The following is a 23,661-nucleotide window of genomic DNA, read 5'->3' as shown; positions in this document are numbered from 1 at the left end:
GTTCTTAAAAGTAATTTTATAATGTGAACACTTAGTTAACTTTGATTGTTACAATTAAAATCTGAAATAGAAAAAGTTTAAGTTGTTTAAATCATCCATCTGTCCTCAGCTCATTGACCCTGTTACATATACCATGTATACCACAGAGATTCTTCCTCGTATTACATAAGCTGATATCTTTTTAAGATGACCTTAATCGTCATTACTAAGATTGTTTTTTTGACAATAACAACTAGATAGCAATTACAAATATACCATAGGGTATTAGGTATCTTTAGTTGTTAAAAATGGGAAATCTGAAAATAATTTTTTATGTTATTTTTGTATACCCATTGAACCTATTTCTCATTAAATGTAGATTAGATTTTATTTTAAAGACTATATTATCAGAAGATTTTGTATTAAAAAAAGAAAGATTAACAAGTTGCTTATTGGTTATAATTGTAATAATAAGTTATGAATCTTCTGTCAGAAAATTAATAAACAATATGAATCAGCAATAGTAGGATTATAGGACAGTATTAGTCAAACGTTTAGAGCAATGAAAGCATTTATGTAACTCATTAGTATTTTCTTTTGTTTATTAATTTTTATTGAATTCACAGAAAAAGGAGTGATTGCAAACTTAAAAAAAAATTTTACAAAAAAAAATAAAATCATACATTCTGGTCAATAATGAATTAGAAAGAAGTTTTCAAAGAAGCTCAGTTACTCTATGTTGATGTGTTTGGCCCCTCTCTTGCAGAAAAAAATTGTTAAATATAAAAAAAAAAAAGAAACTGGGCTGTTTAAAGAATATGTGACATAATTGAACTAAACAGTATTAAAAGTTAGAATAAATGATTTGTGAGAGATTTGTGATGAAGGCAGTAAAAAATTACTGCCTTAAGAAACATAATGATGTTAAGACGCAAATTAAAAAGAGATAATTACTATCATGAAAATCTTGAAGCACCAGATTATTATGTAAATGATGATTACAATGAAGATTAATTAAAAGTGGCATTAGATAGCACTGTATCTTTATATTCTAGGAAATTTTTTATACTATGAAAACTTAAATATTCTAGTTTAATGATTAGTTTCAATGCTGTCCTGCAGAAGTTACATTATTAGAGTGGTGAAAGATTTAGGGATAAAAAATACATTTTGTCCAAAAAAAATTTTCTTTTTGTCATACTTCAGTAAAAAATCCTGTACATACTCTTTCGTAGCGATCTACGTTGGCTGTTTGTTGGTGTGATGAACTGTGCCATCAAAACCACACTAAAACCAAAAAAATAATGCTTTTCTAGGTTCTTTTTTATTTTCAGCATTAATAAGTTGATATCGGATTAAAACCAAATATAAACAAGTTTGTAATACTTAATTTGTTGCAGACTTTAAATCATATAATTTAAAGGACTGGAAAATTATTACTTGAATTTTTAAGTTGGTTTTATTATTAAAAAAAATAATAATAATACTGGCCTATAAGACATACTGCCTATTAAAAAAAACTGTTTATAAGAAAAATAAATTTGAGAAATTTGTATCTTGATTAAAGTAAGAAAAGGATGCTGACAATTGGCATTAAGAGACAGCTACTGTGTGGGAACTAATTGGGTAATATCCTCAAATCATCTGTTTTGATAGTTATTTTTTGTTTAAAAAATCTTTTATTTAAATATCTGAAAAAGAGCTTAGAATAATACCACTGGAGGAACCTTTTCTGCAAAGTATAAAAATTCATAGAAGTTTACCCATTTGAAGAAGGTTAGACTTGGAAATGCAAGTAAATAAAGAAAAAATGCATTATATATTTATACACCTTACCTGGGTACAAATTGTGTACCTCTTGCTTTTTTGAATTGTGTTTGTAGTACCTTTAACCAAGTAAATGAAAGACCGTAAGCAAATTCATTGTTACCCTTTTTTTTGTTTGTCCAAGTTATTTGGATAGTCAATGTTCTACTGTAGGAGTCAAATTAATGAACCCTCAGGAATGGTCAACCTGAGACTAGAAAGACCAATTGTAGTCAGGCTTTTACAATCTTCTTTTTTTTTCATATTGTGAAGTAGGATAATGTATGGAAAGGATGATATCTTATATATGAAAAAAATTAGGCTGAAAACCTGTTTCCTGTCCATTTGGGGGTTCTACTGGACAGATTGGTTTTTTAAAATTCTGTTTGGAATGACTCACAGATGTGTCATCAAGGGTCATTGGACACCAAACTTTAGTCTCCTCTGAAAATTCCTAAAAGAAAACCTTGAGGAACTTAGGTTATTACTCACAGGAAAATTGCTTAATGACATCTGCAGACCATTCCGAACAGAATAAAAAAAAAAAGTTGGCCCAAACCGTACATCTGGATAATCTGGAAATAGGTTTTGAGCACATGTTTTACATGTAGTAGGGAAAGGACAGAGAAAAACAAGGGGGTTGGGAGGTGAGACCTGTTGTAAGTGGAATAGATTTTTAACTGATTTTTTTTTAAATACTTAACATTACTTTGTAATAATAATGCTGCAGAGGAACGAGAGGGCACTAGTTTATATAATTATTCTTACTTTTTATTTTTTGTGCTATCTTGTATTTGTTTCATTGTTAATAGGAAAACGTACAGTTATTATGTATGTAATGCGTGGTCTCCAAGAAGCAGTAAAACAGTTTAGTAACGAAAAGGATGCTCAGGCTGTTTTGACTTATTTACAAGCTGTTGAGGACTTCAAACACACAACAGATGTTAATGTTGCTGCAAGATTAATTGATTCGCACACACTTACTTTAGAATATGTTAATACACATGAGGGCTTACTCAAAACCAGAGAGGTAGATGTAATTGTTTTTTCATATAAGTAGAAAAAATGGTATTAAAAATTTTTAAATTAAAGGATGACATTTTTTATTTTCACTTTGTTAAGTATTGTATTACTGTCAAAACCTCTGAGTGATATATGATTTCATTTATAACCTTTTAATACACTTCTACTGTATTTTGTGATATTTTCAGAAGATTCGATTAATTGTATGGTTTTACTGAAATATTTAGAACTTTGAGAAATTAACTTTTTTGCTCAGAATTCTTGTAAGAATAATTTCTGTTCTCTTCATAAACTACAGGAAGTGATTTTATTAAACATGGCTTCATCCATTGTTATTCTACCCTTACCTCGCATCCTTATATTTCCATGAAATTATTCACAGTAATATTCTACTGTTAGGGAACTATTTATATTGTAAAGGGAAGATATGCACCAAGCTTATCATTTACCCTGGGCATTTTCTATCTAAATTTTATAATTATTGAGGTAATTCTCAAACTTCTTTGTATTTTCTCTATTTCTATATTAGATTTTTAGGAAATTAAATTAGGTATTCTTTTTTTTATATGAATATTTCGAGCCTAACAAAGTTGCATTCATATATAATTAAAAAAAAGTTTAAAATAGATGTCCCGATTTTATATCAGGTTTGTACTTTGAAAAAATGAGTTTCTTTTTGTGGAAAAAAGTGGGTATTTTAGTTTGTATGCATTCCAATATACTGCATAAATAGCATGAAATATATCATCTGGCTGCTATACTTTGGGAAACCCAAATTTCTGTTTCAAGAAATTTATAATTGTTTGCAATCCATAAAATCAAACAAGTTAAATTTAGATAATATGTTTTATGTTCTTTCTTTCTATTTAAATATTGTTGTTTTATTAGATTGGATTGTTAGCAGAAATTTAACCAATTTGCTGATAAGTTTGGAGTAGGAATTGAAATTTAGAGATTTTGAATCAGGATAAAATCAGTTTGTGGGAAAATCTCAACATTGGATAATTACTGTAAGGGTAAATGAAAATACAAATGCTGGATAGTGAATATTTGACAGATGTTCTGGTAAGATTAGACATTTAGTGCTGAATAGTTTGTAATAAAGAAGTAGATGAAATATAGGCCATCTTGAATGATAACCTAAATTATGTGTTCTACATGTTTTACAATTTTGTATTAATATTTTTCGTTTTTATTAACAATTTAATGACTTTTGCACACTTTTTTTTCTGTGCAATATTTATAGAAGAGAGAAAATAATGTGATTAATTAAAAATGTTATTTATAGCTTTCTGTGGATCTAAACATCCCAGAATAAAAAGTGATTTTTTTAAAATATATATTTTGTTCATTGGCCATGACTACTGAATCACTTTACTGGTTACCTAAACATATTAGTCTGCTCTAGCATTCAGTCCCTGTATATATTTATTATTGATTATAAATTCCTACCTCAAAGTTTCTAATGTCTCATAAAGTGAAAATGAGAATTAAAAAAAATTTTTTTTAAAGTGATTCCAACAATAATTTTGATTTGAAATTGTATTGAAACGTTATATAATAAAGTGATTATACTTAACTGATTGTACTTATCCTGATAGAAATATCAGCCCTGTTATTGGTACAGAAATTATATGTAATCAAATTTGAAATCTTATGAAAAACACAACTAATTTCCCTGACAATCAGTAACCACTTCACTCTTTATTTTCATTAGTTAGCTTGTTATGGCATACTTATTATTTGGGAATAGCTGTGCCATTTTGGGTGTCACATTAGTGCCCAATGTGTGATTATATTGCAGCACCCTACATGCGTAATAATTGCATTTTATATTAGAAGGAATGCTAAAAGTACTAATTTAACTTTTGTTATATGATTTTGCTACCTTTAAAATAGCACGTTTATTTATTTATTAATTAGATTTTTGTTTTTATAGATTTGGCTATCACTTATTCCAACTATGACACCCAATAAACTGCTGGATTGTTTGCAAACTTTATCCATCCGTGGCTTACTTAAAGGTAATACGCCTCTCGTACGTAGATACTATGATGCATTGAATAATCCTACAGCAGTTGTTGAATCTGGTATTCAGCCAGCCCGTGTCTTTATTGAACTCCGTACATATGAACTCAGTGCTAAGTATGTTAATGTTTTTTTATTATTTCTGTATAAAATATTTTTTATTGTAATTAATTATTGCAAATAATTAAACTAAATAAAGTTCCTTGTTTATTTACCTTGTTCTTCACTGTTTAAAATAGAAAAAAAAAATAAACTGGGTTAGAAGAGAAAGTAGAAGCCAAAATCATAGTGGCTCTGTCAACTTGCCAAACTGCCAACTTAAGTGGTATATATAAAATGAAATGCATAGTCTGTGATGCCATATATATATGTAAAACTGATAGATCTTTTAAACAAGATTTTTGAAACATCTAAGAGCATTTAAAAATAAATAAAACATTTTTTCAAATGTGGCAAATCACTTGATTTCAAATGGACATAAAATTTACAGATTTAGTAAATAACTTTAAAATATTAGAAATTTGTAATGTTAAAAATAAACTGGAGCACTTGGAGAAATATTATATTTATAATTATAAAAGCTTCAATTTACTGAACCACCAGGTACATTTTGAGCAGGATGATCTGTTTAAATTGATAGGCCTGTAGAATAAAATTTTAACATCTGACTAATAGTTTTAATCAGTCATGACTTGGTTGACGAAGTAGCTTAATGCTAATGATAATTGTGATATTTTAATAACTGATGATGAATCTGTAGGATTTGAAAAGGCCTTATTAGATTGAAGGTAAGATCATTCTTGCTTTATATGTGTGTATCTGGTGGCTTATAATACTAAATACATACATACATATGTCAAAACTAGGCAAAATGGTTTCAGGGATGGTTAAAATGGGCATTTCCATTGAAATCTGGAAACCAAAATTTTTCCCGATCACAATACTTCCTTTACTTTGTACAAGGAAGTAAAAAGGACCGTCTGATAAGGATCTCCATAATATCATATGATATTATGATATGACAAAAAATTAAAGTGGAATTCTTTTAAACGTGGGAGATGAAGGCAGAAATTGACAACCAATGTTAGTATCTCTATAATCTGAAGAATCCTATAAGAAAGTAAAGGACAGATAATGGTACAGTAAAAGTTCATTGTAGTGAGTGATAACAATAGCTCAAAAAAATTACTGTTAAAGTACATATTTTTATTTTTAATAATGTGTCTAAAGCTTGTAGAATAAATGTAATTTTGTACTATACTTTTCTTTTTAGCAAAGCTAATGCCATATTTACTATTATTCCACTTGAATGCCAAAGCTTTTTATTTGGTAATATTATTTTTTAAAGTAATGGATTCACTTAAGCAATTAAAGTCTCCAGAGGTTAAGAATGTTTATATCTTAGCCTTAATGATGAATATAAGTATTTTATTTTGAAGAATGTATTTTGGAGGTATTTTCCATATCAGCTCTTTCATAAATGTATAAATCTTGTACCTTATTTTATTATTCTTAACTCATATACTTTTGAAAACTTGATAAATTTTTATGAAAGAACTGATAGGAAAGTGAGAATGTATCATTAAGGTAAGAATGAATATCTTTCATTAATTTTTACTGGTAAGATGAATTCATTAATTTGGGTAATATTAAATTAAATATATCTGAATTCTTGATTATGTACTAAATATTATGGTTTACATTGCACTAATATCAGGAAAAAATCAAGATATTTTGTTAGAATATTTTTTTGTGCTTATAATAAAAATATATAAGTACTAAGTTCAGAAATAAGAGATTGTGATAGAGGTTTTGTATTATAATTGTTTTCATAAGGGATTAGACTTAAAAAATGACATTGAAATATATATATATTTTTTAAAAAATTACATCAGTCGAAGTAAACTACAAAATCTGAGATATATGCGTACTGCAGTTGCTGAGAAAGTGATTAGGTTCAACATGAAACTAGTTCATAGGATATTGAGTAATCTATATTGTAACACAGGGAACTGTATTTAAGTGGAAAAAAAAGTATAAAAGAAAATTAATCCACTTAATTTTGCTTATTTACTATTATTATAAGTATTTTCAATAAATATTAAATTTAGATATTGTTAAAATTTATTTGATGATATTTTATTGATTGGTTTCCTTTATGAATGTTTTTCTCAGAGAGAAAGTTGCATTAGCAGTGAAATTAAATCGTGAATGGGCCACGAAGAAATCAGCTGCTGCCCCTAAAACGAATCCGATTATTGTTGACGCTATTCATAAACTTTTCAAGTCCTCATTTAAGGTCTGTTTACAGAATTATTTATTTTTAATTAAATTTATTTGCTTAATTTTTTTTTTCATAAGTATTACTTTTAGGTATATTTCCATTCCAGTACCTCTTATTTTTTATATGTCATAGTGCTTGTTCTTCAAAAACAAAATTATTTTATTATTTTTTTGTATTATTAATAAGTGCCTTCTAATACTTATTAGATGTATTATTATTTATTACGGTGTATCAAATTACTTTTTATAAGTCTATACTGTGAATTGTTAGTTCAGTATTCAGACTTTTTTAAGAAACATCTAAGAATTTTTTTTTATTGCACTTTAATAAGTTTTTAAATTCATTTTGTATTATATTTCCCACTAATCTTTCTGTATAAAATTTTGTTTGTATAAACACTAATCAAAGGTACATTATTGTATAAGTCTTATACAAGTAAAATGATTTGCTGACTTTTAACTGGTTTATTATTCTTGGATCTGGCCAGAGTTCTATCCTTTATGCCCTTCGGTTATGTGTCAGGATAGTACAGATGGTTTGTGTTTATCTTCCTACATTGGTGGTTCAAGGCTATGTCAGACCACTTGTATTTTAACACTACCTTCCCATCGCAGCTTCGCCTGTATTGATTGCTTGCGTTTCATTGTAGTTGTCAATTCTTTTATTTTATGTTCTTTAGTCAAGTAACGTAAGATAGGTGCAGCCAGTCACATATACAGTTTTGGTGGCAGTGGCTGTGTTGGTTGAGCCACAGCGCTGTATACCTTTGCACCCCGTAAAAAATTGGAATTAAAAAACCGTAAAAAATTATTAATTTAAAATCTTTCATGTTACCCAAAGTTGTGTTGTCTATATTGCATTTAAACTGTTTGATCAAATAATTATGTTCCAGCAAAACTTGCTGGAGTGCTGTTATTAGTTCCTTCTTCAAGTTTGGAACAATACTAGTATGAAGAGCAGTTTGATCAGTATCAGAAAGGAAGTGAATTTGTAAAAATTGGTGATTGACACCAGGTGCTGGCAATAAACTTCCTATGCGATGGTAAACTTGACCTTGAATTTTAAATGCAGGCATAAAATTCCCTACTGCAATTTGTTTAACACTGAAACAAGTCATCTAAAATAAAGTGTTGTATTTTTCAACATTATTGAGAAAATGTTTTGACAAAGGATTAGATCCTAAAACTGAACTGTTGATTGGTTCTGGTAGCTTATAAAGTGTAGGTATTGAAGCTTTCCCACCAGAACAACACTTGTCAGATGCTTCATCTTTCCATTTTTTTGCAAAACAATGATTACATATTTTAATCATTGCATCAATTTTTTAAGTCTTTACTTTTAATATTGTCCAAATGAAGATCATATTCAAAAGCAGATCTGAACTTTAAGGTGGCTTTCCTATATTATATAGCATTGTAAAAGAGATCCTCATGCTCTTCCGTAGTCTCATGTAAACGCAATGTAGACATTCGCCTTGTGTTTGTAGATTTTCTACCAATATTACATCTTTTCTGTCTCGGCATGATTTTAGAAAAAAGAACTCAACAAATACCGCAAAATAGATTGATAAATAAATTTGATCAAATATTTGTCACTGAACACCCCAAAATCATTCTGGATAAAAATGATGATGCATAGGTTTATTTGTCGTATGTGGTCATATTTTTATTTTAGCTGCTGTTGGTACAGAGCAGACCAGTGGTGATGCGCTGGGTGACTTCACACAACTCCAGGCAGCTGCACATGACTCCCTTCATGTTAAAAACACAGCTTTACTTTACGCTTTCTTCTGCTAGAAATAGTCTGTTGTCAATTAATTTACAGATTGTTTAACTTAATTCTAAGCATAGATATTTTATATCCGTATTTTTATTTACTTATTATTATTTATTAACTTTATGTATCTAATTTTATAAATTTGAATAATCAAATATTTATTGCCTATCACAAAAACAATATATCATAGTACCTGAGAAAACTAATACAACTTCATTAACTAAACTACTATACATATATCAAAGAAGTGAATTAAAATTGTCAGTTATTCAATAACAATTTAACAATTATCGGCAGCTTACATTCTCATGAGTAAGTAGATTGAATCTAGTGCATCATGTCTGCCACCTAGCAGAGAACCAATATACTATGTAAAAAGTTGTTGCTTGAGTGCAATTATGTCTGCTGTGTAGTGGATAATCAATATTCTGCGTACGGAGGCAGTAAAACATTATCTTTTTAACGTGTTTTTTAATAGTTTTTAGCAGTTTTTCAAGATTATTTGAGATGAAATATATTACAAATCTCAGTTATGCCAAGAAACATAGGTAAAAATCTGATTGCCAGGATTTTGTTTATCCCAAACAAAAAAAAAACCCTTCTTTTTTATATAATACAGAATCAAGAAAATTGCAGAAGATATCTAGAGATCTCAAGAGTTATTATATAAATTAATCAAAAATGTTTCAATTTCTAGAATGATACTTTGAGCTGTTCAACATTAACACAGAGTCATCAGGTTTTAGAGATGGAGTTTACCATTTTTATCCAGAACCAAAATTGTTACATTATTTTGTTCACAATATATTTCATGGTATAGATTTTAGTGCCATCTAAAAAAATTATTTTTAATTGTAGTATAATTACATTAGTATCTGTTTACATTTGGACAACCATGCATGCATGAATATTTTCTAAGTAAAAAAATACCTCTTAGATTTGAAAATTGAACATGCAGCATCTTTGAACAAAATGCTGGAAATCTAATCTATTGCAATAGAGATTACATTTAAAAAAATTTAGCCAGTGTTAATTAAATAAAAATGCGTATATAATTAATTCTAAGAAAGATAGGGATTGAAAATAAAAAAGTACCAAATTTAGTTATATAAATTCTTTTATTTTCTTGTGATGTTTAAGGAAATTTCTAGTAGTAGCAGCATCTTTTTTTTGTTTACCATAAGTTGCGGTGTACAAGTTAAATTTCATTAGAAAGAATTTTTGAAGGATTAAAGAGATTCACTGTATATCTCTAGTCTGAATTATTGGTAAGATTGTTTCGATAAATGGAATTTACAGTAAAATTATAGAAATGCAGTTATTGAAATGATTAAAAAATTGTCAATTTTTGAAAATACAAATAATGCTAAGTGGGTGCCTAAATTTGGTGTTAATGATAAACCTTTTCATGATTGGCAGAAAATAAAGTTTATATTTAAAAAAAATGTATTATCTCATTGATTAAGAATTGTATTATGTGATTTTGAACGTAATTGTGCTCTGTGCACTATCTATAATGTACTGTATATATATAATGCTCTGAAATATAAGCTGACGTATTTATTAACATATAGCAAACTTATGAAGACATAAATGAGAAAATCATTTACTTTAGCAACTAATTATAATATTGGTAACAATTATGTAAAAATATATTGAAAAGTTATTTGTATTCTTTTAGAAAAAGTTTCATTTGTCTTTAAGGTTCTTGTCCAGAATGAAACAGGTATTTATTTTAACTTACCCTAAGGTTTGATATTAAGTCTATCAATAATTAAAATATTATAATTCATATGGAGTTTCTTATTCATGTTTGGTTGACCTTTCATATACAGTAAAATTTGCCAGTTTCAAACACGGTTCAAGGACAACATCTTTCCATTATTTAGAGGCATCCACTATTCAGAAAAATGTAAATACAGTATTATGTTGAGTTATTGTACCGAAAAAAAACAAAAAACATTTTGAGTAGAACAAGAGTATTGTGTATTTATTTTATGTAAATTAAAATTAAAAAAAGATAGTTGTAATTAAAAAAAAAATTAAATTTTACATTGTTTATTAAAATGACATTGTAAAATTCAATTTTTTTTATTGTTTTTTCTGAAAATAAAACATTGTCCTCTATGTTCATATTTGAATAAAAAAATAACTGTACTACTGTAATCGTTCAATAAAATAAGAGAATAAAATTACTGTAAAATATTAAAATGTAATAAAAATAATGTAAGCTACAAAAATATTAATCAAAGAAGCTACAGTATACAAGAATATTAATCAAAATACATGTACAAAAAATAATGTAAAAATAAAATAAAAATCGAATAAGGATATGTACAATTTATTTATACGTAGATGGTTTAAAATAGCTATCTATTTTAGTTTGAACTAAGTCCTGGTACATATTTTTTTTAATAAGCAACTGCACACCTGATATTAAAAAATAACCTGATATTAAAAATAAGGTTTATTACCTGATGCTTCGGTAGTCCTTTTTGTAAGAAATACTGATTTCATTTTCTAACCTCTTTTCGTGCTTTCCTACTTGTGGTAAATCTGGGTTCATTGTCATCATCATCATCATCATAGTCATTGTTGTTTGTTTTTGAAGTAGTCAAGTCTGAGGCAGCAACAAGATCACGATGTCAGTTGTTTCCTTCTCTTTGTTGAGTGCATCATCGGGTGCCTTTTGTATTTTCTAACTTTTTGTAATTCACTTTGTTCCACAGAATTTTCATTTGGTTTAATAAGATTTTTAATGTAAGAATTGAAATTAGTTTTTGGAGGTTTAATACCAGCTTTTATGAAACAATTTCTCTCTGTCATAGTAGTAACCTACTTTTTAGCCATACAAATCCATAAACTGCATCCAGTACACTACTGCTTTTAGAAAGCTCACCATCCGTAACTTTGTTGACAATAAGTAACGTTACGCCTTTTTTCTGTATTGGATTTTAAAGTTCTGAATGATCTGCTGGTCAAGCAGTTGACATACTGCAGTAGTATTTAGGGGAAGAAATATCAATTTTACATTTTCTAAGTTAATGTTAGGGTGGGATTTTGCTTGTCCAATAATTGTGTGACTTTCCTACTTTGCCTTCCCATTTTACAATCAAAACTTAACAATTAATCCATCTTTGTGTCCCTAGTCATCCAAGATTTTTTATTTGAAAACCATTCAGTTTCTAATGAATTTATATTCATGCCGTTAAAACATTGTAGCTTTGCAGATTATTAGTGGTTTTTAAAATTCACCTGACATATTCATAGCCAACTTAACAATAGTCAGTCCTTCTTTTGATATCTTCTCCCTGTACATTTTTCCTTTTTCAAACACATTGACTCACTGGGCAAAGCCTAAAAAAAGACCAGTCTTATCACAATTAAAAATGTTTCTTTCATTATAACTTGGACATATTTCATTTAACTTTTCCTTACACTCAGACACCAAATTCTTCTCATCTATGGCACAAGCATCACCACAAAATTTTTAAATGAAATGTTATGTCTAATTCGGAATTTATCTAACTTCCTGATGGTTTAAACTCACTGTAACTGAGTTCTTTAGCAATTTCTAAGGCTTTCTCATGTATCAAAGTTCCAGAGACTGGAATGCTATTAGCACAAGCCCTGCAAAACCACTCATAACTCAAATTGTCAACTGCTAGGGCTGGCGTTTTAGGAAATGCAAGTTTGCTTAACTGATTGTCATTTTCAGTACAAGATCTTAGGATATCAAGTTTGCTTTTTAAGATATCACTTATCTGAGTTTTCTCGACATCAAAATGTTTTGCCATATCATGCACACTGAGTTTTTATTTTTTGTAGACATTTATAACTGCTACCTTAACTTTTAATGTCAAATGTTCACAATTTTGAGATATTTTAATTTATGTTAATGATGGTTGTAATGATTTTTATAAAATGCACAAAATTGAATGTACAGTAAATGTACATATTGAGAATGCACTACAAGAAAAAATACAGTACTATACTGTATTACACGTGTTCACAAAAATATTACACGTGTTTAATGTACACTATAAACTTGCACAGCAACTGATAATTAACACACTGGATGATGAATTGATTGAAATTATAACATCAACATCTAGAGAGGAAGTGTAATTTACAACAGATAAACAAATAAGTCACACTGAATAAGAAATAAAACAAGGAAAATTACAGTTTTTATTCCTACTGTCCATTTTTCATAACTGATTGAACAGTTTTTATAGAAAAATTCATTGTCTGCATACGTTATTGAGAAGAATTTTATTCTTGTAATATCATTATAAAACTACCGGGGAATCTAAAAGTGTCTGGTATTAACAGGAGTCTGTTATTGCGAAATGTGCGTTAAGGGAAGTTTCACTATATATGTATATAGAATGAGTCATATAATTAATTTTTTAATTCGTTTAGGCTTAGAGAACTATATAATACAACCATTTTTTAAGAAAATTGACATTGGAAACTGTTTGTTCCAGGTTGTTTCTGAAAAAATTAAGACTAGTATGAAAAAAAATCTGTGTTATCAAGTCTAAGTCTTAACATTTAATAGGAAGAAAGTAGGCAATAAAATTGTTCCTTGTGGTAAATTGTATGACAGTAGTGACATATCATTACTTGATTTTGAGTTGTTAGAATTGGAGACTTATTTTATAGACCAGATTTAAAGTCCACTCCTCTTTTTCCATAATGCAGAAGCTCTAACTGTAATGTACGGTTAATAAAAACATTTTATTAGTATACAAAAGCTACAAATAATTTATTAATAGTACTGAAAAAAGTGAGAAGGTTTTAGGAATAAATTGAAGTTATTACATTATGAAATTGTGATATTGTAACAATTAGGAAAAAATATTGTACCATCTTAAGTTGAATAAGAGAGAAGAGGAAATCTTTGCAGAATCTTATAAAGAAATAAACTAGGTCAGCAGATATTAAGACTTAGGTGATATTAAGTTTAATTAGGGGATTGGTATAAGGTAAAAAACTTTGAAGGAAGACAAAGATAGATTTATATAAAACATATAATTAAAGATGTAAGATTTAATAAATATGTTAAGGTTAGAAGATTAGCATAGAACATAAAGGAATGGAGAATAGCATCAAACCAGTCAAAAACAAACGTATGACTCCAAAAAAGAAACAGGGTCTAATATCACTATTGGGTAGGCCTGATTACAAGTAGAAGGAAGTCTTTTATTTATAAAACTTACTCAGGCAAGTAGTTTCTTCCAATGTTGTGCTAACAGCAAAATTCACATAGTCAAACAAAATGTAATATAAAGAAAAGAAAAAATATAAAAATTCTTATAATTATGTATTAATGCTATTAATAAAGAAAAATAAAGTAATTCTGTATGTAATTAGCACTATGTTACTAAATAAATTATTATTTGTTTTGTACACATAAACTACAATAAAAACATATAATAAAATTTTGTTATTTTTAATAGTAAACACAAAATAATTAAATTCAAGATAATTACTGTGTAAAAATGATTAAACTTAAAAAACTAAAAACGTAATCATATTTTCATATAAACAACATTAATAAACTGAAAACTGAAAAGCTGGAATTTCAATGGTTGAAAAAAGGTAGAATACTCGACATATTATAACTTTTAATATTCTTAAATAACGTCCTTACTGATGTCTATTTGATCTTTATACAAAATTCATCTTCTACTTGGGAAAAAAATTTGACCACATCTGTACACATATGTTATATTAAGCAACGTCTGACGGTGATATTAATGAATATGCTGAGATTGTTTCAGTGCAGACATGTTCTTCCATATTACTATGAAATGGTTAAGTTTGTTTATATTGTTACTTTAATGATATATTAACCTCTTTTACTTCATAATTTGTATTATGAATTAATTGTGATTCGCTCTGTTGTTTTACGTATTGTTAATAGTGTTCTTTAATTTTCAATAAAGTTAAGTCATTTGTGTTTATATTTTTTGTATCATTTAGTATTATTTTTTGAAATAAAGTTATTAAAATTTTAAGAGATTTATTCTTTTCTTTTTGTTTTTCTGTGTAGATGTTGGTACCAACAGGTTTACGATATTTGGTTGCTATGGATGGAAGAGATAAATTGTGGGTTAACCGTTGTTGGCATTCACGATATGTAACACTTGGTGAAGCTGCAGTACTTGTCGCTTTAAATCTAATTAGTGCCGAACGTGACGTTGTATTTGGCTCTTTTGTTGCCCCTCAAAGTCATTTTTCTCCTATAAGTATTGCTAAAGAGTCATCTATCATGGAACTTACTTCAAAAGTCAAAGCGCGTGGTGTAAGTATATCTTTAATGAAATGTTGGTCAGGTTTTTTTTTTTATTAGTGTCTGGTAAGCTCTGATATATTGGTTTCTGGTATTTGTGTATTTGTTTTAACTTCTAAGAATTTTCTCATTTTATAATTTAGTTTAGTTATTGTTACACAATTTATGAGAACATCAGCAGTTTCATTTTGTTGTGTTTGTGTTTGTCCATTCAACCTTATTGTGGTGCTCTCAGTTTTGCTTGTCATTAACTAATCTTTGCTACTCTTTCTGTAATCTGGTTACTATCTTATTTCTGCAGACAGCCCTTCTCTGTGTCTCCTTATCACTGTGGTAGCTGTGTCTTCTCTTGTGTCAACTGGATTTTAGTGTCAGCAATATGATCAGGTTGTGTCCCTGCATCTAAAGTTGGCTCTGGATCAAGTCCTTCCTTCCTTCCTTCCTTGATTACCAGGTGAAGGGACTGATGGACTAAAACACATATTGTGTTGTGCATTATGAGGAGAAGTATAGCTTAATACTATTACACAGTGATACTTGAGCTACATCTACTAGATGTGGTGGTGTCAAGGGTGCTCCTATACCTTCCAGTAGACTGGTGATTATTGTAGTGTTGCTAAAGACTAGCAGTCTTATCAAGATGTAGACTCTACTGATCTATATCCAGTAAGTTCTAGTGTATGGATATCTTTCAGTTTTATGCTGAACCACTGTCTTTATATAAGAGGAACCTTCAAGGTCGTGAAAAGTTCAGATGAATTAGAGTCACTTTTAAAGGTACACTGAATAATTTTAGAGACTATAACCATAATTTTCTTTCAGATCTGCTGTTTTATCTAGCTTGTTGTGCACCCATGGCTGCTAAGAACAATATTGTATAAAATTTGTGTGTAGTTTTTTAATCGAAAAATTTTTATTTAGTCTAGTAAACTTTGTGGGATTATCATTTCATTCCAGTAACTAGTTGTTGGAGGTGTCTAATATAAAGTTAAAAAATTATTCTCTAAACATTTTAGATCTCCTATCTTTTACTGAAATCCTTGTGAAATACCTATCTAATGTAGAAGGTACTGAGATGAGGTAGAATGAGATATGTTTAGGAAGTGATAATCAAAGCAGCTTCAGATTTTTCTGTTATAATAAACAGAGGAAAATTCTTAAAATTCTCTCTTCTACAATTCTGAATTTTAATTCATTATGTAGCAATTATTAAAAAAGGTCACTGTTCTGCATTAAAATGTGTTTTTTACATCATGGCCCATTCTGAGCTTAATCATAAAATATTTTTTAGAATGTAATTACATATATAATCCACCAAGAATAGTGATGGATGTTATTGACCTATCAGAATTCTTTAATTTAATCTGTTTAGTTCTAGATTATTGACTGAAAGTTTTCAAACGGTTGTTTTTTACAGCCTGCATACAAATATTTTTCATTGCTGGAAAGTTTCTATATTATATTTTTTAAGAAAGTTTCATAATTTTTATGTTCATCTATGTTTTAATGATTGCATTATTGTACAAAAATTACATCAGAAAAAACTACAATTAGATTTTTTTCAGTTAATTTATGGAGTTTTTTAATTTTGAATCTTGCATTTTAGATTGTACTTTTTATTGTTCAACTTACACAACTTATTTTAAGATAGGGAACTCTTAACATTTTTGTTTTATAGGAGATGGAGTAGTTAATATTAGAAGAGTAAATAGAAAAAGAACCTTAGTCAAATATATTTGCATAATTTAACCAAGTATATTATTTCAAATAATGTACAACTACTACTACAACTGATTTGTTTTGTTTTCTTTTAAGGTATCAGTAGTGCCTCCACTTGTCCATAGTGTATTCAGTTGGGCAGAAGCAAATAAGAAGTTAATCGATGTATTCATTATTTTGGGTGATAATACACTTCAAGTAGATCGTGTTGGATCTGAATTAATGCGTTACCGAAGAACAATGCAGCTGCCAAATACTAAGTATGTATATTTTATATAGCCAGTCTGAATTATGAATCTTCTTTTTTTGTTTCCTTTGTTAAGAAACATTATTGAAAAAGAAGCTTTTTTAAAATATTGAAATTAAGAAAAAAAATCGAATTTTTATTGTTGAAAAAATACTATTACAAAATACTACTAAAAATAAACATTTGCAAAAAATGTATTATACACATAATTATTAATGTTTTTGTTATTTTCCAGAATAATAACATGCAGTTTAAATGGTCCATGTAAAAGAAGTAGAGAAGTTCAAGGTAACGGACAACTTTGCATATTTGGATTTGATGAACATACACCTCGGGTTATTGAAGGATTCTCTAGAGGCGCCTTTTAAATGCATTTACATTGATGCATATGTTAAATGTGTATTTGCACTGCACTGTGAAATATATATTTATTTATATAAATGCACACAATGACAACAAAAGCAACAGTTCCTGTGATCTATTTAAAAAAGAAAACATTAAAAGCCAATGTTCTAATATAAAAAAAATAATATGTATATTAAAAGAAAATAATAAAAAAAAAACATACTGACACGATTCTTCTGTCTGGCCAAATAATACGATTATAATGACCTGATGATGATTACAATGGTAAGGATGATGATGATAATGACCATGATGATAATGAGTTAAGATAGTAATAACCAGTAATGTATGATAATATCAGATTGATTGAATGATGTCTGATGATGTTCATGACATCATATTTCACTCTTACCCTTTTTAACTTTATCAAATATTTTTTTTACCATTATCAATTATTTTATTTTTCTGTTTTAATCATCACCTGTAAGTCATATTTCTTAGCTGGAATTTTTATTTTTATTTCTGACCTTAATTATTTCATTTATTATAATTGTTAAGGTGAAATGTTTTAAAAGAGTTTATAGAATATTTTGGCATAATTATTTGTAATTATTAAGTGGCTTATAGTTTTTTATTTTGTTAATTTTTGCACATTATGTGTAAAATATTTCTTATTTTTAATATTAATATAATATTATTTGCAGTGTGTTTTATTGCATTGTTTCTAGATTTCTCAAAGCAATATAAAAAATCTCTTATTTTAAAACAGACTTTTTTTTTTGAATTTGTGAATAACTTTTGCCAGATTTATCCTTATCGGTTTTTTTATGTATTTTAAATGATACACATTAACACATTGTAAGTTATCACTAAAAAACAAATTATACAATTTTTCTTTTATATAATAAAATTGATAAATTTTAATTTTTTTTTTTATCATTTACGCTTTGTAGATGTCACTGGGACTTTGCTTTGTCATTTCATATGGTTGTAATCTTGTAGTGTTATGTGTTTTTAAATATTTAAAGAAAAATTGTAATTTTTGTTTAATTGCTATTTGTTCTATTGTGTATCAGTTTTCCAGTAATTTAAAAGGTTCATTAATTATTGTTTGATTATCCTTGTTTATTATATTTACAAGATTCTAGAAATAAGGCATAGTTTTTTCTTTTATTTACTAAATTTTATATAATTTTTTTTAAATGCATTAATTGGATTGCATAATTTAATTAATTACTTTTTTCTCCACATAATAATTTGAGGTAATTGTTTTATTTTTATTTAATTATTAAATAAAAGTATTTATTATGATAGATATAAGTATATTAATATATTACATAACATGCTGATATTTTGTATTAATTATTTTATTTCATACGATTAGTACATTTTATTATTTAAATATTTGAAATACTTATTTTACTCATTATTAATTATATGCTTTTAGTTAACAAGGTATTATTATTTTTCTGTTTTTGCACATTTAATATGTATTTGTTTATTTATTTAAAGAAATTATTATTAAAAAAAAATTGTTTGATGATGTGATTTCTAAAGACCACCACCTTTATTATGGGAATTTATCAGTTAAAATTTCACTAATTTTATCCTGGCAAGAATTATGAAGCAACATCCTTCTTTTTGTAAAACATAGATGTATTCATTTTAAACAATTTATGATTGAAACATTACAGATATTTTTTGTTTGTATCTTTATTTTCTTACATATTTTAAATGGCCATTGAACTCATTTTAGTTTCTACAAATTGAAACTCAAAAAAATTAATTTTTATTATATTTTAAACTTAACTTTTTATTATATTGAAATATTAAAATTTGGGACACTGATCTAATTTTGTTCTTTAAAACTGAAACATACAGATGAATTTTATAAAGAAAAGTTTTAATAGTGTTACGTTTCTTATAATATTGAGCTAGTTTGCTTTCCCAAGATGTTGTTATAGGAAAATTGAGAAATAAGATTATCAGATTGATGTTTTTAATTTACCAGATGGCAATACAATGAGTGGCATGAAAACTAATCCTTAGATCATGCAGCCTACTGAAAAGCTCTATGTAAGTTTAATTTTAAAGTGGATTATGATAAGGCTGGTATATGTTAAATTGACTGGTTATTTTTTATTACTCTTATTTACAGTCTGTGATCTATATGTAGGATATACCAAAGAAAATTAATGTACTCAGTTTTTCAGGGATGTACTAGTATAAAAGTCTTGAGTTTCATTTTCTGAAAGTAATCTTCTACACTTAAGGAAACATTTAAAATTTTATAGTTAAATTTGTTTGTTGTTCCAATTTGACTATGTTTGATGAACACATCACAAACATAATAATACATCTATAATGTACAGTTATTATTGGATTTATGGTATAATTGTAAACACATAAAATGATTATGTAAAGTTATCATCTTTTCAGGTAAAACATGAAATTATAGATAAACATATTTTATAGTCTACTTTTTCAACAATAAATAATTATTATTATGACAGTAAAAAAATAATGAAAAATAGTCAGTTAATAGCAAACTATTAATAAAAATAATAGTTATTAATAACCAACCAGTCATAATTAATTTTATTTAAAAAATGAATATATGTTTTATTTTTATGTTAATAATAATAATACCTTGTTATAAATTTATAATTTATAATTTCAATCATTTTTTTGTTTCTGTAATTAATATTGTAATTAGACTTCAACAAAAACTTTTGATCAGTAAAGATTTTTTGAAATTTAAAATAGAAATTTTATCTGTTTTTTCACATTTTAAAAGTATTTGTACATAGTATATTAATGAAGATTTATTTCATGGGCAGAGCAGTGTGTCCAAAGTACAATAGTATCATGGACATGGAATCTGATTATACAGTGAATGATATTTGAATGAATTTCTTACAGTATGTAATATACAGCTATAACAAAACGTGACTGTGATAAATAAGGTTAACTATTTCCCACCTGTTGAGCTGAGTTTTGGTATGTAATTATTGTTCATAATAGCTTTTATTATTACATTTATTTATTTATTTTTCAAACAATAAAGATGGTAGTTATTTTACATTCAGGGAAAATTAGTAATAATTTGTAAGAGACCTATCCAAGTCAGGGGACAGAAGAATGATGTTTATAACGGGTATTGTTTAAAAATAATGTAACTGGTACTTAGGAGGCTAAAAAGAAATTGAAAAAATTCAAGATCCCAATATGCCTAGACTAACAGCAGTTTTATCTTATTTATCACAGTAAATAATAAAAAGAGACAGATTTTTTTTTTAAAGGGTTAGAGTGAATAATTTTATATGTATTAACAGTGTTTGAATATAGCATAGTTCATTACTGTAATAATAGGTAATATAAAGAATGTATTAAAATATACATTCTTTATATTTTAACATATATGTTGTATTTTGCATGATAATTGATACATAATATGTGTGACATTTAATTATGATACATACGAAAAATAAGGTGTATCCTGCATGCTCTTTAAAAGAATATTATAATCCTAGTATATATTGATATGTTTTGTTAGCTTAGCGTATATTATTGTCGTTACTTGTAATTATAATGTTGTTGCTGTTTCTGCTGCTGTTGCTACACTATTTCTTTTCTATTAAAATAATATTATTTATATTTACATTAATTATGTTAATAATAATAGTAATTATTATTATTATTATTAAATTTTAATAATTATGTTAATTGATTTGTTGCTGGCTTTTAATTTTTGTTAATTATATTGTTGTTACTGATTACCTATTAATTTCAAAGTAATTATTCATAATTTTATAATATTTATATTTAAACACTTTGAATAAATATTGTTTTGCATCACTTAAAATCATTACACCTATTGTGAATTATCTTATAACTTGCAGATCGAATTAGATCTTAAACCTTATTCAACCGACAACGCCTAACAATTATTTCATGTAATTTTGTAAAATGGCAACCAGTTTTAAGTGAACATTTCATGTTAGACCTAGTGTTCATTATATTTTAAAATAATGATAAATAAATGTGTTTTGTGTTAAGTATTAGATGTAACATGAAAAAAAATAAAAGTAGTTGCTGGTGAGAAATAAATTGGTTGCTGTTTTTAAAAGATTATTAGTTTGGTAGGAATTTATAATGGAATTTTTTTTTTTTATTAAAAACAAAATGTACTAATATCTTTGTGATTAAGTTTATTATTGTTATTTCTTGATTTGATTTATACAAGTATTAATGTAATGTAACAATATTAAGTTATGTATTATATATCATGTTGGATTTGTTAATTAATAATAAAAATAAAAAAAAAAGAATATAAAAAGTCATTAAATTCACTAGCCTGCCTTTATTACAATTGATACCGTTAACAGAATTTAATACTTAATTATACATAATATATTAAAATAATCATAAGTTATGTTATTGTTAGTAAATAAATATGTGTAGAAATATTATTATATTGAATGATGTGCGGTAGTTTAAATAAATAAATATACCTTAACAGTTATAAATTATATAAATACTGTATATTATTATCAATTTACATGTGATGTTTTTTCACTGCCAAACTGATTAAATAAATAAATAAAAGGCCATTTTATTAAATTTAAATAATAAAAAAATTTTTAAGTTTGATTTGATTGGTTAAATAGGTTTTCTCTTTTTTCAGATTTGTTTAGTATGATTTTCTGTACAAATGAGCTTTCCATTATTTTGCAGCAGTTATTTAAATAAAAATTTAAGTTACATTTATTTGATTATTTTTTGTTTGTTTTGAAATCTTTTGATTAAAAGTCATGAATTCTGAATTACAAATACTTTATATGTATGGTGGTCAAATTTTAAAAATTGTTTTTTTTTTCACCAGGAATAATTTTTGAATTGTTAATTTACCTAATTATTTATAAACTTATTAGTCAATAGTAGTCTTCAAAATTTTGTTAAAATTTGCCATCTAGTAACCTTGTTAAAAAATTGTTAAAAATAATTAAAGCAGGCGAACTATCCTGCATGATAGTATATTATAATGTTATTTAAGTTTTATCTTTGTTTGTATATTTGGCAGGTTGGTAACCTCCCCAGTTTTCTTATAAAATTCAAAACTATGTTTATGAAACATAGTAAACTATGTTACTATATTATAAATTTATTTTTTTGTTTTATTTGGACATTGCCTGGTTAATTATTCATTTGTATGTAAAATGGGATTATATAAATTCACATAACTGTTGTCAGTAACCGGCTCAATCATTACTTATATATCTACATTCCACATATGTTAGGAATTTGTGTAAACTAATAGTCTACCTGGTAACTGACTGACTTTCAGTCTATCTGGCAAACAATATTATTAAATTATATTTAATTAGATTTTATAAGCTGGTTAGCTTTAATTTTGTTATTAATTCTAATATATGGTTTGTATTGGGAGAGAAATGACACCATATATATTAAGAGAGACACCTGTCAGTCAAAGTAGTAATTTTTTTATTAATTCAAGATTGAACTGGAGGAGTTTTATTTAGATTAATCGTAAGTGCAACGGATTATACACGTTTTTCATGTTTCAGGTAATAACATGATTTAATTGGCAGTGTAAGAACAATTTGTAATTTCAGTTAAACAAAATATTTTTTAAATTTTTTACTACCATTCATACTAAAGAATTAAAAATTCACATTTCTTGATGTTTTAATCGCTTTTGATATTTTTCTACAATATTTTTATGGATAATTAATGAAGTTTTGTTTGATGTAATTTTAATTTGTTTAAGCAGTTTTTATTTGTTATTTTTTAAAAAATTAAGTTTTTGAAAAATTAGTTGTATTATAACTAGTGTACTACTTGGTCTCTTTATCTCCTTCCAAATAAGAAGAATAATGATGTTATGATTGAATTAAAGAATGATAATCGTTGACAAGACAGTAATAATTATACAAATAATGAATGAATATAATATAATATTTGTATAATTATTATTTATTAATTTGATAATATTAGCTTTCTGGTGATTATAATCATATTTATATACATATTGTATTAATTAGTGGCTTATGTATAATCAATTCAATTAAAAAAATCACATAAAAATATTATTGTTATGATAGTCAAAATAGTTTATTATAATTGTATACC

At 26.6% G+C, this 23,661-nt stretch overlaps 1 protein-coding gene across 2 annotated transcripts in view; it reads left to right on the top strand.

Moving 5' to 3' along the window:
• Positions 1 to 21,879, top strand: part of LOC142327571 (RNA-binding protein RO60-like) — a 41,336-nt gene extending 19,457 nt beyond the window's left edge. For both annotated transcript variants that reach the window (XM_075370728.1, XM_075370730.1), the window contains 6 exons: positions 2,598 to 2,815; positions 4,748 to 4,953; positions 7,012 to 7,135; positions 14,958 to 15,209; positions 17,013 to 17,176; positions 17,399 to 21,879. In XM_075370728.1, the coding sequence (XP_075226843.1) occupies positions 2,598 to 2,815; positions 4,748 to 4,953; positions 7,012 to 7,135; positions 14,958 to 15,209; positions 17,013 to 17,176; positions 17,399 to 17,531 (1,097 nt within the window). In that variant the 3' untranslated portion in view covers positions 17,532 to 21,879. The remainder of the gene's footprint in view (positions 1 to 2,597; positions 2,816 to 4,747; positions 4,954 to 7,011; positions 7,136 to 14,957; positions 15,210 to 17,012; positions 17,177 to 17,398) is intronic.
• The last annotated feature ends 1,782 nt before the right edge of the window (positions 21,880 to 23,661 follow it).

Source organism: Lycorma delicatula, chromosome 7 (assembly GCF_047948215.1).
Source record: "Lycorma delicatula isolate Av1 chromosome 7, ASM4794821v1, whole genome shotgun sequence".
In the NCBI taxonomy this organism is placed as follows: domain Eukaryota; kingdom Metazoa; phylum Arthropoda; class Insecta; order Hemiptera; family Fulgoridae; genus Lycorma; species Lycorma delicatula.
This window is presented reverse-complemented; position numbering and strand designations above follow the sequence as displayed.